The sequence below is a fragment of the Heterodontus francisci genome, chromosome 19, assembly GCF_036365525.1.
Source record: "Heterodontus francisci isolate sHetFra1 chromosome 19, sHetFra1.hap1, whole genome shotgun sequence".
In the NCBI taxonomy this organism is placed as follows: domain Eukaryota; kingdom Metazoa; phylum Chordata; class Chondrichthyes; order Heterodontiformes; family Heterodontidae; genus Heterodontus; species Heterodontus francisci.
Genome location: NC_090389.1, coordinates 80,180,430 through 80,191,906, shown reverse-complemented (window position 1 = coordinate 80,191,906; position 11,477 = coordinate 80,180,430). Strand labels below are relative to the sequence as shown.

The 11,477-nt window shown below is 45.7% G+C and overlaps 1 protein-coding gene across 1 annotated transcript; it reads left to right on the top strand.

Moving 5' to 3' along the window:
* Nucleotides 1-2,785: 2,785 nt before the first annotated feature.
* On the top strand, nt 2,786-11,275 carry LOC137380245 (protein rolling stone). The gene is made up of 3 exons (XM_068052093.1): nt 2,786-2,965; nt 8,635-8,893; nt 10,469-11,275. Exons 1-3 carry the CDS (start codon nt 2,870-2,872, stop codon nt 11,005-11,007), a joined length of 894 nt encoding a protein of 297 aa, XP_067908194.1. The 5' UTR covers nt 2,786-2,869; the 3' UTR covers nt 11,008-11,275.
* The last annotated feature ends 202 nt before the right edge of the window (nt 11,276-11,477 follow it).

Below are 11,477 nucleotides of genomic sequence, written 5' to 3'. Positions count from 1 at the left end.
AGACGTCGCTCTTGGCTGACATACGTTGTCCAGGCCTCGCTGCCATAGAGCAAGGTACTGAGGACATAGGCCTGATACACTCGGACTTTTGTGTTCCGTGTCAGTGCACCATTTTCCCACACTCTCTTGGCCAGTCTGGACATAGCAGTGGAAGCCTTTCCCACGCGCTTGTTGATTTCTGCATCGAGAGACTGGTTACTGGTGATAGTTGAGCCTAGGTAGGTGAACTCTTGAACCACTTCCAGAGCGTGGTCACCAATATTGATGGATGGAGCATTTCTGACGTCCTGCCCCATGATCTTCGTTTTCTTGAGGCTGATGGTTAGGCCAAATTCATTGCAGGCAGCCGCAAACCTGTCGATGAGACTCTGCAGGCACTCTTCAGTGTGAGATGTTAAAGCAGCATCGTCAGCAAAGAGGAGTTCCCTGATGAGGACTTTCCGTACTTTGGACTTCGCTCTTAGACGGGCAAGGTTGAACAACCTGCCCCCTGATCTTGTGTGGAGGAAAATTCCTTCTTCAAAGGACTTGAACGCATGTGAAAGCAGCAGAGAGAAGAAAATCCCAAAAAGTGTGGGTGCGAGAACACAGCCCTGTTTCATGCCACTCAAGATAGGAAAGGGCTCTGATGAGGAGCCACCATGTTGAATTGTGCCTTTCATATTGTCATGGAATGAGGTGATGATACTTAGTAGCTTTGGTGGGCATCCAATCTTTTCTAGTAATCTGAAGAGACCACGTCTGCTGACGAGGTCAAAGGCTTTGGTGAGATCAATGAAAGCAATGTAGAGGGGCATCTGTTGTTCACGGCATTTCTCCTGTATCTGACGAAGGGAGAACAGCATGTCAACGGTTGATCTCTCTGCACGAAAGCCACACTGTGCCTCAGGGTAGACGCGCTCGGCCAGCTTCTGGAGCCTGTTTAGAGCGACTCGAGCAAAGACTTTCCCCACTTTGCTGAGCTAGTTGTTGCAGTCACCGCGGTCACCTTTGTTTTTATAGAGGGTGATGATATTGGCATCACGCATGTCCTGGGGTACTGCTCCCTCGTCCCAGCACAGGCATACCAGCACAGGCATAGCAGTTCATGTAGTGCTGAGAGTATAGCAGGCTATAATGAAAGTACATTATTAACATCTGTGTCATGATAGGCGCTACGTGTGGTTAATGAGTATCATGTGACATATCATTCATAATGTTAAAAGAACAACATGCCACAATCAAAGGGCCCTGCAAGATGCATCCAATTAGATTAAAAAGTAAAGCCTATTAATGTTCGGTGCTAGCGTTCTTTCAGCTTTGCCCATTCTTCCTGGGCCTTTATCATTAGCCACCTTGGTGACCTCATTGTGAGCTCGCCAAGATATTTATGAATTACTCAGCATCTTTCATCATTTTGGAATGTTCCTTCATTAGGTTATCTTAACCTAGTCTTTTTGATAACCAGTGGTTTTAAGTCGTCCTGATTCTGGAACATTCTCATTCGTTTTTTGTAAAAAGGAAAGAAAGACTTGTGTTTATATAGCACCTTTCACAACCATTGGATATCCCAAAGCACTTTATAGCCAATTAAGTACTTTATGAAGTGTAGTCACTATAGTAATGTAGAAAGCACAGTAGCTATTTGCACACAGCAAGCTCCCACAAACAGCAATGCGTCAATAACCAGATAATCTGTTTTGCGTTGTTAGTTGAGGGATAAATTTTGGCCAGGATGCCAGAAATAATTCCCCTATTCTTCTTCTACTTGGAATTTTTTTTTTTATATGCCCACCTGAGAAGCAGATAATGCTCAGTTTTACATTGCATCTGAAAGAAGGAACCTCGGACAGTGCAGCACTCCCTCAGTACTGCACCAGAGTGTCAGCTTAGATTGCTGTGCTCAAGTCCAGTGGTGGGACCTGAACCCACACCTTCTGACTACAGAATGCTACTAACTAAACCACAAAGGAAGAGAGAGACCTGCTGCTTGGAGATTGACTTTTGATATTTTTAAAAACCCACAAATAGCCAGACCAGACAGAGGGGGGAGGGTAGTTGAAAAAGGTAGAAAGACAAGGGGAAAAAATGTCAGTAAAGCTATTCAGAATTTCTTGCAAATGGTTAATGTTTTGAAAGGGGTCTTCATAGAAAGGCTCCCTCTTTTAAAAAAAACTCACAATGGCTTGATCCCCTCCCCCTTTGAAAATAAATCCTGCTGCGATCATTCTCCCTTTAAAAGGGATCTGACTGAGAGATTCTCAGCTTTAAGAAAGAAAAAAATATTTCTGGCACTGTGTAGTCCATTTTGCATCATAAGTGCAAGCCTGGCAGTCAAGTCCTGTACTGGGGTTAATTCATCCTGTAGGGTTTTCAGATACTGGCACACACTTTAACAGTGCAGTCCAACTTATTTAAGACAAAGCTCCCTATTAATGTGGTTTCTTTATAGCAAATGGCGGCTGGATTGTTGGGGGTGGGGAGGGGGGAAAGTAAGACGTCCATATTTGCGCAATGAGATGATCTTGGCTTCGGTTTTCAAGATTAGTAATATGGGACTTGATGGAGAAAGTTGTTCAGTGAGATTCCAAAGTCCCTGATACACATCTGGGGAAGTTTCTGCTGTTTCACAGTCGCTGCTACTTCACATATAGCTTGAGGTTGAAAGCTGTTATTTTTTTGCTGGGAGGGTTGTGGGGAGGGGTGGGTGGGTGCTGCTGAGGGGAAGAGAAGAGTCGTGCGACTGCCAGCATAACTTGCAATGATATCAGTACTGAGTCATTCTTAACGAGTTCCAACTACCAGAATCAAATGCTTCTATATAAATACGGGGTAGGCTGATGCCAGGACTCAGTGAGAGCGTTGAAGTATATTCCGGCTGTTAAAAAAAATGGGAACGTCTTGGATCAAGCACCTTAGGCAGGAGTTCACTATGGAAAAGTGTTCTCTGAAGGCCAGACTTCCACAATTAATTCTTCAGTCACAGGTAAGACAGAAGATATGTTTCAGTAGTTTGAGCAGTAAGCAGCTGAAGATATGATTCATCTGGAGATTATAACTGTTTCCACTTTTTGCAAATCTTTTCATCTGAAAGGAGACGAGGGTAGTTTTGAATTGATCAGCCTTCAGGACAGTACTAGAAAGAGATGCAATAGGAGCTCAATTGAATAGCACCCAAAAATGGGCACAGGGATCACGATGCACGATTAACTCACGCCCATTCAATAGAACATAGGCAGCACACTAACTTAGAGCTGCCTGCTCAGTTGAATGATTTCTGTGTCCAGCCAGTGCTGTTCACTGGCTGCTCACACCAGCCTGATATCGTTACTTGCTACCACCACTTAAAGCTAGCCTGCTCTGCTTAAAGCAAGCCTGCCCCTCTTAAAAGGAAGGTGCATTGTGGCTGGGGCAGGTGCTGACAGTTGTGCAGGTAGTGACTCTGAGCTGGGAAACAGTGAAGTATGGCACAACATGGGAAATCACAGGCTTCAAGGCTTTCGGATGCTGTACTGGCAGGTTTGGTGGAGGAGGTGGAAAGGACGAGAGATATCCTGTATCTGCAGGGGCAGGAGGCCTTCCACATGCTTAAAGTGGGAGCTAATAGGCACGGAGGCCAATGTCAGGAGTCAAGCCCTGAGGACTTGGATGCAGTGCTACAAGAAGTTCAATGATCTCACACGAGTGGTCAAGGTCAGTGAATGCATCTTCAAATGTCATCTCCCACTAACTGCACCACTAGCCTCAGCCACTGCTCAATTCATCACGCCCCCATCACTCACCTACTAACAATCTCTATCAATCAGGACCCATTGCTCACATTGATCGCTTCACCTCACCCTCATACCCTTAGCATTGCTGCAAGCCTCATGCCCACATCTCACAGCTTGTACACACCGCCAGCTTTTCAAACATGACAGCCACATCACCCACACAGATTGCACAACACTCACTGACACACTTCCCTCCCTCTTGCAGGACGAGGTGGCACACAACCAGAGGTAGCAGGAGCTAACTGCAGGGAGACAGGTGCGCCTGCATCTCCTAACCCCCATAGAGGAGACAGTGGTAGCTATTATTGGGGTGTCCATTGTTGAGGCCGTTACCATCGGCGGGGCTGAACCTATTGAAGATAGCAATATCCTCATACCTAACCCTCCTTCTCACATCCCACTCCCCCCTCATCCCACACTCTCTTCTGATTTATAAGCTGTAGATGGTGTCAGCATGCACCTCTTACCATCCCCCTCTCCCTGTCCCACAACCTGACCCTTGTGTCTTACTCCTTTCCGATACCCAAGAGGTGCAACCTGACCAGGCAATGGAGGAACAGCAAGGGGAGAGTGATGAAGAAGACACAGCACAGTCACTTAATTTCACATTCACAGGGACAAGCTCATATACTGATACTGCACATATCCTAGGGGATATATTAAAGACAGGATCTGCATGTGCTGAAACACCAAGCATGAGCGGGCTGCAGCCAGGACAGGGATAGTGCATGTGCTAAGTCACCAAATTGTGAGGTCGCACACAGGTTCTGCTGCAAGGACTCAGTTCAGCACTTCGATGGGACAGCCTATTGAAGAACACTGATGGGTAGCACGACTAAATACCTGCTGCATTGGGATGTCTGCCAGAAAGACTGCCTTCAATGCGAAGGAGCGTGAAAGAGTCCAGCACCAACTTGGCACAGGGCTTTGCTTAGAGCTTGGAGCCCATCCTTTCCAGCATGGAAGTGGTGACCAACTCCATTCGCACACTTGTGAATCCAACCATAATGTAGCATCTGCTGGTTGATATCACAGCCTCCACTGCAGTACAAGCAAGCTCAGACCACTGCCAGCATGGCTGTGGATTACAGTGTAAAAATGGGCTTGCAGGGTGTCACAGCAGTCCAACAATCTGTGCTCCAACAGATTACCAGGATTACCGAGGTGCCAGGAGAGTGGCAGTGGATCCATGGAGTATGAACCTTCTAGGCCCAGAGCTACTTGAGGTCACCCTCCAAGGCCATCTGCACCCTCCTGCTCTGAAACTTGACAGCCTTTAACCAATCATGCTGCAGCCACTGGGGTAGCACCGTGTAGGAACACTAGTAGAAGCAAGACAGGCACTACTGGAATACCAGTTCCGAAGAAGGGTCACTGACCCGAAACGTTAACTCTGCTTCTCTTTCCACAGATGCTGCCAGACCTGCTGAGTGAATCCAGCATTTCTTGTTTTTACTACTGGAATGCACATGGGTGATTAGTTGACTTTTGTATGGATTATGGCATGATCCCATCTATAAATTTGGTTTATTTTGTGGTGACCTTTACCTTTGTGCTGTGGCCAAGTGGATGCTGTGATGGTGAGTGACAGAGGGATTGTAAAGTGTAGGGCTGGTGGTGAATGATAAATTGGGGGTGCATTACTGGTATCCCATTCAGATGAGTGCTTCACGGTCAGCCCAGCAGCAAGGGGCTGTCTAGGTTGCCTCCTCCCTGCCTCTTCCACTTCCTCTGCCTCCTCCTCCTCCTCCTCATGCTCCTGCTGTTTAGTTGCTCGCCGTATAGGTAATGGCAAGGGCTGCCCCTAATGGTGGCAAGGTTGTGCAGAATGCAGCAGACCGTCAAAAATCCTGACACCCCCTCTGCCAAGTACTGCCGGGCTCCTCCAGAACAGTCCAGATGGTGGAAGCGTGTTTCAACATGCCAATGGTATGCTCTCACACATTTTGTGTGGCAGCATGACTTGCATTGTGTGCACCCTGCACACGTGTGTGTGGGTTGAGCACCAGAGTCATCAGCCATGTCACCAGCGGATAGCCCTTTTCGCCCAGTAGCCACCCCATGGTTTGCCATGGCGGCTGAAATGCAGCTGGCACAGCGGACTGCCACAGACTGAAGGCACCATGACTGCTGCCAGGATTCCGGGCATTGCTTCACTGCCTATGGTCACACACCAGCTGAACATTGAGGAAGTGGAATCACTTTCGGCTCCGATATAGGGTAGAGATGACATGTGGTGCCGCAAAGTCACATATGTGCAGTTAATGGCACCACCCAACATGGGGAAAACTGCAGTCCTAGCGAAGCCAGGTGCTCACTCCACCTGTTTGTCTCTGGCAGGAGAAAATGAAATATTAAAGATATCAAGGGATATAGGGATAATACAGGAAAATACCATTGAGGCAGAAGATCAGCCATGATTTAGTTGAATGGCAGAGCAGGCTCGAGGGACCAAATGGCCTACTCCTTTTGACATGTTCATATGTACCAGTAGTTAGCTCTCATTGAATAGAGAAGCTCAGCAACCTCCCTTACGGAACAGTGGATGGTAAACTGCGAGATGCCAGCTCCAGCCTGAAAGGAGCCAGACGTATAAAGGTTCATCGCCATGGTCACCTTCACAGCCACTGGCAATGCGGTCCTTGCCCTGCTCTGAGGTTGCAGTTGTGGCTGCAGCAGGTGGCAGATTTCAATGTCCTTACTGAAGATGGTTCACACATTGTTCCTCACTGAGACTCAAGTCGGAGAATTGCTTCTTGAAGATCCTTGGTAGGTATTACCTCCTGCTTCTCCTCCTCCTCCTCCCTCTTCTAGCAGCTTATCCTGCTCTGCATGGCCTCTCTTCATTCTCCCAATCAAGTTCATTTCACAGAGGAAGCCCTACCAGACCACCATCTGGAAGCAACCTCTTTCAGCATAATATTTTACATGACTATAAAAGTACCGCAAGACCAGCCAGACCACTCCCTGTCGAGTCGGCAAAGTTTAGCCGAGTACAGGAAACCTTCAAAAACACAAACAATTGCACCAGCAACCAGAAGAAATAATCCAGCACCCAACCTGTAAATACTTCATGATCCCTTTAAATATCATTGGTGGATGGGGGGGAGGGGAGCATCCTTCATTCCGTTTAATGCTGTGTTCAGCTGTGCAAAGTTAAGACGGGGCAGTTGTTGGACTGTGGTATTCATAGTGGCTTCAAATCAACATTGTACACTGATTCACATCTCCTTGTTCTGTGTGTTGTCAGTGATTGTCAGCCAAACACCCTCAAACTTCTTTACCAAGGTGGCATCGGACCCACTTCCCATCGGAAATGTGCCCATGCTTTCTCAAATCCCATTTTCAAGACTTATATTGCCATGTAGCACCTAAAACAAGAGCACTCTATAGCCCGGCACGTGGTGACTTGCAATGGAGACCCATATCCCACTATGCCATGGCTCAGTAGGCTGGAGTGTCCAATATTGTTCGTGCAGTGGTTATGTTACTGGACTAATAATCCAGAAGAACACAAGTTCAAATCCTGCATTGGACAAATAAAAATCTGGAAATAAAAAAACTGGTATCAGTAAGAGTGACCATGAAGCTGTTGGATTATTGTAAAAGCCCAACTGGTTCACTAATGCCCTTTATAGAAGGAAATCTCCTGTCCTCACTCTGGTTTATTGGTGACTCCAGTCACACACCGACATGGTTGACTCTTCACTGCTCTTGAAGTGGCCTGCCCTCCAGTTGTATCAAACCAGGACGCACCACCACCGTTGCAGGGCAATTAGTGATGGGTAATAAATGTGGCCTTGCCACTGTTACCCACATCCCGAGACTGAATCTATGTATATTCTGAGGCATTGTATTAACTGTAGGTTACTGAAGGGCTGGCTGTCAATGGTGGAGCAAATGTAAGATGGATGCACAAAGCTGAAGTCAGAAGAATGGATAATCCAGGAAGATAGAGCTGTATGCATGCAAAAGGTTGCAGATAGGATGGGACAAGATTAAACCAATCTAAATACAAGAATAACAACTTTAAATGTCTGACGTTGGGGGACTGGGAACCAATATGAGTCAGTGAAGACAGGGTGAGAGACGAGAGGTTAGGATTATGAGCGGCAGAGTTTTGGATGCGCTGAAGTTTCCAGAGGATGGAGGATGTGTAAGTGGCCAGATGATTGTCGAGGCTGGAAGTAACTAAGGCACTGATTGAAGATCTTCGCACCAGATGGGTTGAGATAGAGGCAGAGATGGGCAATGTTATGAAGATGGAAGAGGATATGAGTCAGAAGCTCAGCTCTGGAATGCACAAGATGAGTGAAGTTCCCCAATTTGAATGCCTGTCTGTCTTGAGTTAACTCAGCACAGCTATGGTGTCAGTGGAGGGGTTTACAACTGACTTCAGCTAGAAAGAGGGAAATAAGAACCTGTCATAGTTCCCATTCCTGTTTACTGTCCAGTAGACTGTACTGGAATGTGTGTTGTGTGTGTTTGTGTGTGGGGATGGAGGTGAGGCCTGGCTCAAGCTCAGCTGTGATATACCCACCATTGTCAAATAACTTACTTAGAAATACAACTTGGGCAATGTACCCTCATGGTGCCGTACCACATGTGAGTCAGTAATTTTAGGAGATGGAAGAAAGAAAATTGAAAAATAAAAGTCATTGGAGGCAACTTTAACTTATGTGGGAAGAGGGCAAGCAGAAAACAGGTGTTTGTGAGTGGGATGTCCATTATAAACCCTGACCGACCTTCATTTCCTTTATTTAGCCATAGCTGTACAATTATCACCCACATGGGACAACGCACCTTTCTGATGGCACATGTCCACCTTCTAAAGAAGCTCTTGTCTCACACTGACTGAATGCTGCTCTTTCCTCTCTTTCAGTGGAAGCTCCACCCGGTTATCTGGTTATTTTATCGAATCTTCATGGCAGCATACAGCCTGATCTGGTGCATTTGCAGTGGAGTTCAGACCAACAGCCTCAAATGGTTCATCTTCCTGACACACCTAACCTATACCATCCTAACCACGTATTTCAACTTGGCCTTGGTAAATTTGATTTGCCACATGGCATTTAGACAGAAGAAATCAGCACAGAACATCAATACCGCCTCTTTGGAGGAGATTTCGAGCTCCAGTCCAGGTAAAGAAATGATGCAGTCTTCGCTGTCAGTGGCAAAGTAACAATGATTACCTCTTATCTCGAAGGAAGCTGCCCACAAAGAGTTAGAGATCACTGTCACATGGGGTTTCCCTTTCTCGATGTCAGTGTGAAGTTGATGCCAAGTTAGAATATTCTCTCATGTAGCAAACCAGGAAGAAACATGCACTGATTTTTTCCATTTTAATTAAAATTTTACAGAGAGCAAAGTAAGTGATTGGAACATGAACCTGGGATTAAGATAGAAGCTGAAATATCATACACAAACTTCTCTTAAATATTATTTTAAAAATATGTAACTTGTTTATCATAATGGAGAAATTTGACATTTCACATTAGTGTATCACGGTCAGAGAGGCTGTTCAGCAGAAATTCTGAAGCTAGTATGCCGTTAAAATCCCAGTTCAATAAGGTGTAACTTTATCAAGGGTTTTTACAGATAGACTATGTGTCAAAGGAAAGGTTTTCATTAGTTCAGTGATTTCTAATTGATTGCAGTCTGGGAGGACTTGAACAGCACATCCTATGGAGAAGCGTACAATCACTGATAGCAACCTCTGCATTTCCACATTTAACTGCACATGTGCGGATTCCAGAGGTCGCTGTCAGTTTCAGAGGTCTGATGATGGCAAACGCTGACAGCTTCACCATCTTTACTACCATAAAGTCCCGCTCAAACATACCTGTGTGAATTTTAAAGCTTTGTGGTACAAGTTTCAACAATTATTATTACATTTTTCCTCCCTGTCTCCTCATGTTTGGTTCCATTCTTACCTGGCCTAATGTATCCAGCCCATCTCCTTCAATGGTTCTTCTTCCAGAAAGTACCTTGACCCAAAACAAAATACATTTCAGACCACAAAAAGTTCCCTATTCACAGGTCACTCCCCACCTTCTCACCACATCCCTTATTCACTTCTCTCCAGAAACACACCTAATTCCCTTAGATCTATTTAGACGGTATGGTTCAATGACCTTGCCTGGCATCCTATTCAACAACTCAACAACTGGTGTTGTTGCATTTAAGGGGAAGCTAAATAAACACATGAGGCAGAAAGGAAGAGAAGGAAATGTTGATAGGGTGAGATCAAGTAGGGTGGGAGGAGGCTCTGTGGAGCATTAACAGCGACATTGGGCCTATTGGGTCAAATGGCCTTTATCTGACCTGTAAACTCTATCTAATTCTATGTTCTGTTTCACACAGCTTACAATGCACCAGTTTTAAAATTACAGGAATTTAATAGTGAATAGATTATTAATCAGACACCAAAACCTCATCTATATCTCTGTCTGTCTGTCTGTCTCTCTCTTTCTTGTTGCTCTCTCTCTGTCCACCTCTCTCTTTCTCTTTCTCCCTCTCTTTGTAGATCAGCAGCCTTCCTCATTTACCCTTTATGTACATACAGGTCAGTAGCTCCTGTTAAATACAGGAATAATGGGTAAATGGGACACAGTTGAAATTAAAAAGATTTCTATGATTCTCATCTCTTAGCAACTATTAAACTGGTTGATGATGTATTTTCAATTATGCCATTGTGTTTTCTTTTTCATAAGCAGTTCCAGAAATTGAAGGTGGGCCACCTTCTCTGAAGTTCCGCACAGAATTCTACGCACCCTCTTCTGTACTGTATCCCACCATCTGCATACAGTGGGCTCTGCACAACCTAACCTGTGTGATCACCTTTTTTGTCACAATTGCCTTCTGGAGCTTTGAGTATATGCCAGGGAGAGTCACCCTTGACTCCATTAACATCAATATGCACGTGATCAACTCGGTGCTTGTACTGCTGGAGCTGAGCATGACTGCAGCTCCTATTCACCTTGCCCATTTTGTTCACGTCCTGGCCTATTGCTTGACGTTCATCCTCTTTAGTGTCATCTACTGGGCTGCTGGGGGCACCAACCTCAAGGGAGAGGCGTTCATCTACAGGATACTAAACTACGGGGAGAATCCAGGCCCTGCTGTGGGCTGCATCATTGGGAGCATTTGTGTCCTCATGCCACTCCTTCAGTTCCTGGTGTGGAACCTCCACTTTCTCAAATGTCACATGTATCTGAAGCTTAACTGGAGGGATGGTGATGTGCCACACTGTTAACCTGACCATGGATTTTCCTCATGTCACTAGAAAAATTCCAAAAATGGGAACGAACCTGAAAAGGAAAACAGTGGAACCACATTAAGCGTCAGTGGGCAGAATAGGGAATCAACATATTTTATTTTGGGGAGGATGGCCCACTTCATGAGTTCTTCTACATCATTAGGTTACCCCCTTTGCCACTGTGCCACCCCTCCAATTGAGCATGCACAAAAGCACTCTGTTTCTAGGGCTCTGCCCAAATGATTCAGCACCACATTTGGTACCAAAGAGAGACCCAAGAAGCTGTCACAATTAGCTGACTACAAGCTAGGTGAATATTTCCCTGAAAGGCAACAATGGCAATCATGGAAATGATAAGTGAAGCCCTGCTCCACTTCTGCCTGCCTCTCTTGCAACATTAAGACTTGCATTATGCATAATAAAGCTAACAAGTTTGTCTGAAGACAGGCAGCCACCAAGAGACTGTC

What these genes read in the sequence shown, in the direction of transcription:
- LOC137380245 (XM_068052093.1), top strand. Translation starts at nt 2,870, where the DNA reads ATGGGAACGTCTTGGATCAAGCACCTTAGGCAGGAGTTCACTATGGAA. An exon ending in AATTAATTCTTCAGTCACAG is followed by an intron (nt 2,966 to 8,634) that starts GTAAGACAGAAG and finishes CCTCTCTTTCAG; the next exon opens with TGGAAGCTCCACCCGGTTAT. An exon ending in GATTTCGAGCTCCAGTCCAG is followed by an intron (nt 8,894 to 10,468) that starts GTAAAGAAATGA and finishes TTTCATAAGCAG; the next exon opens with TTCCAGAAATTGAAGGTGGG.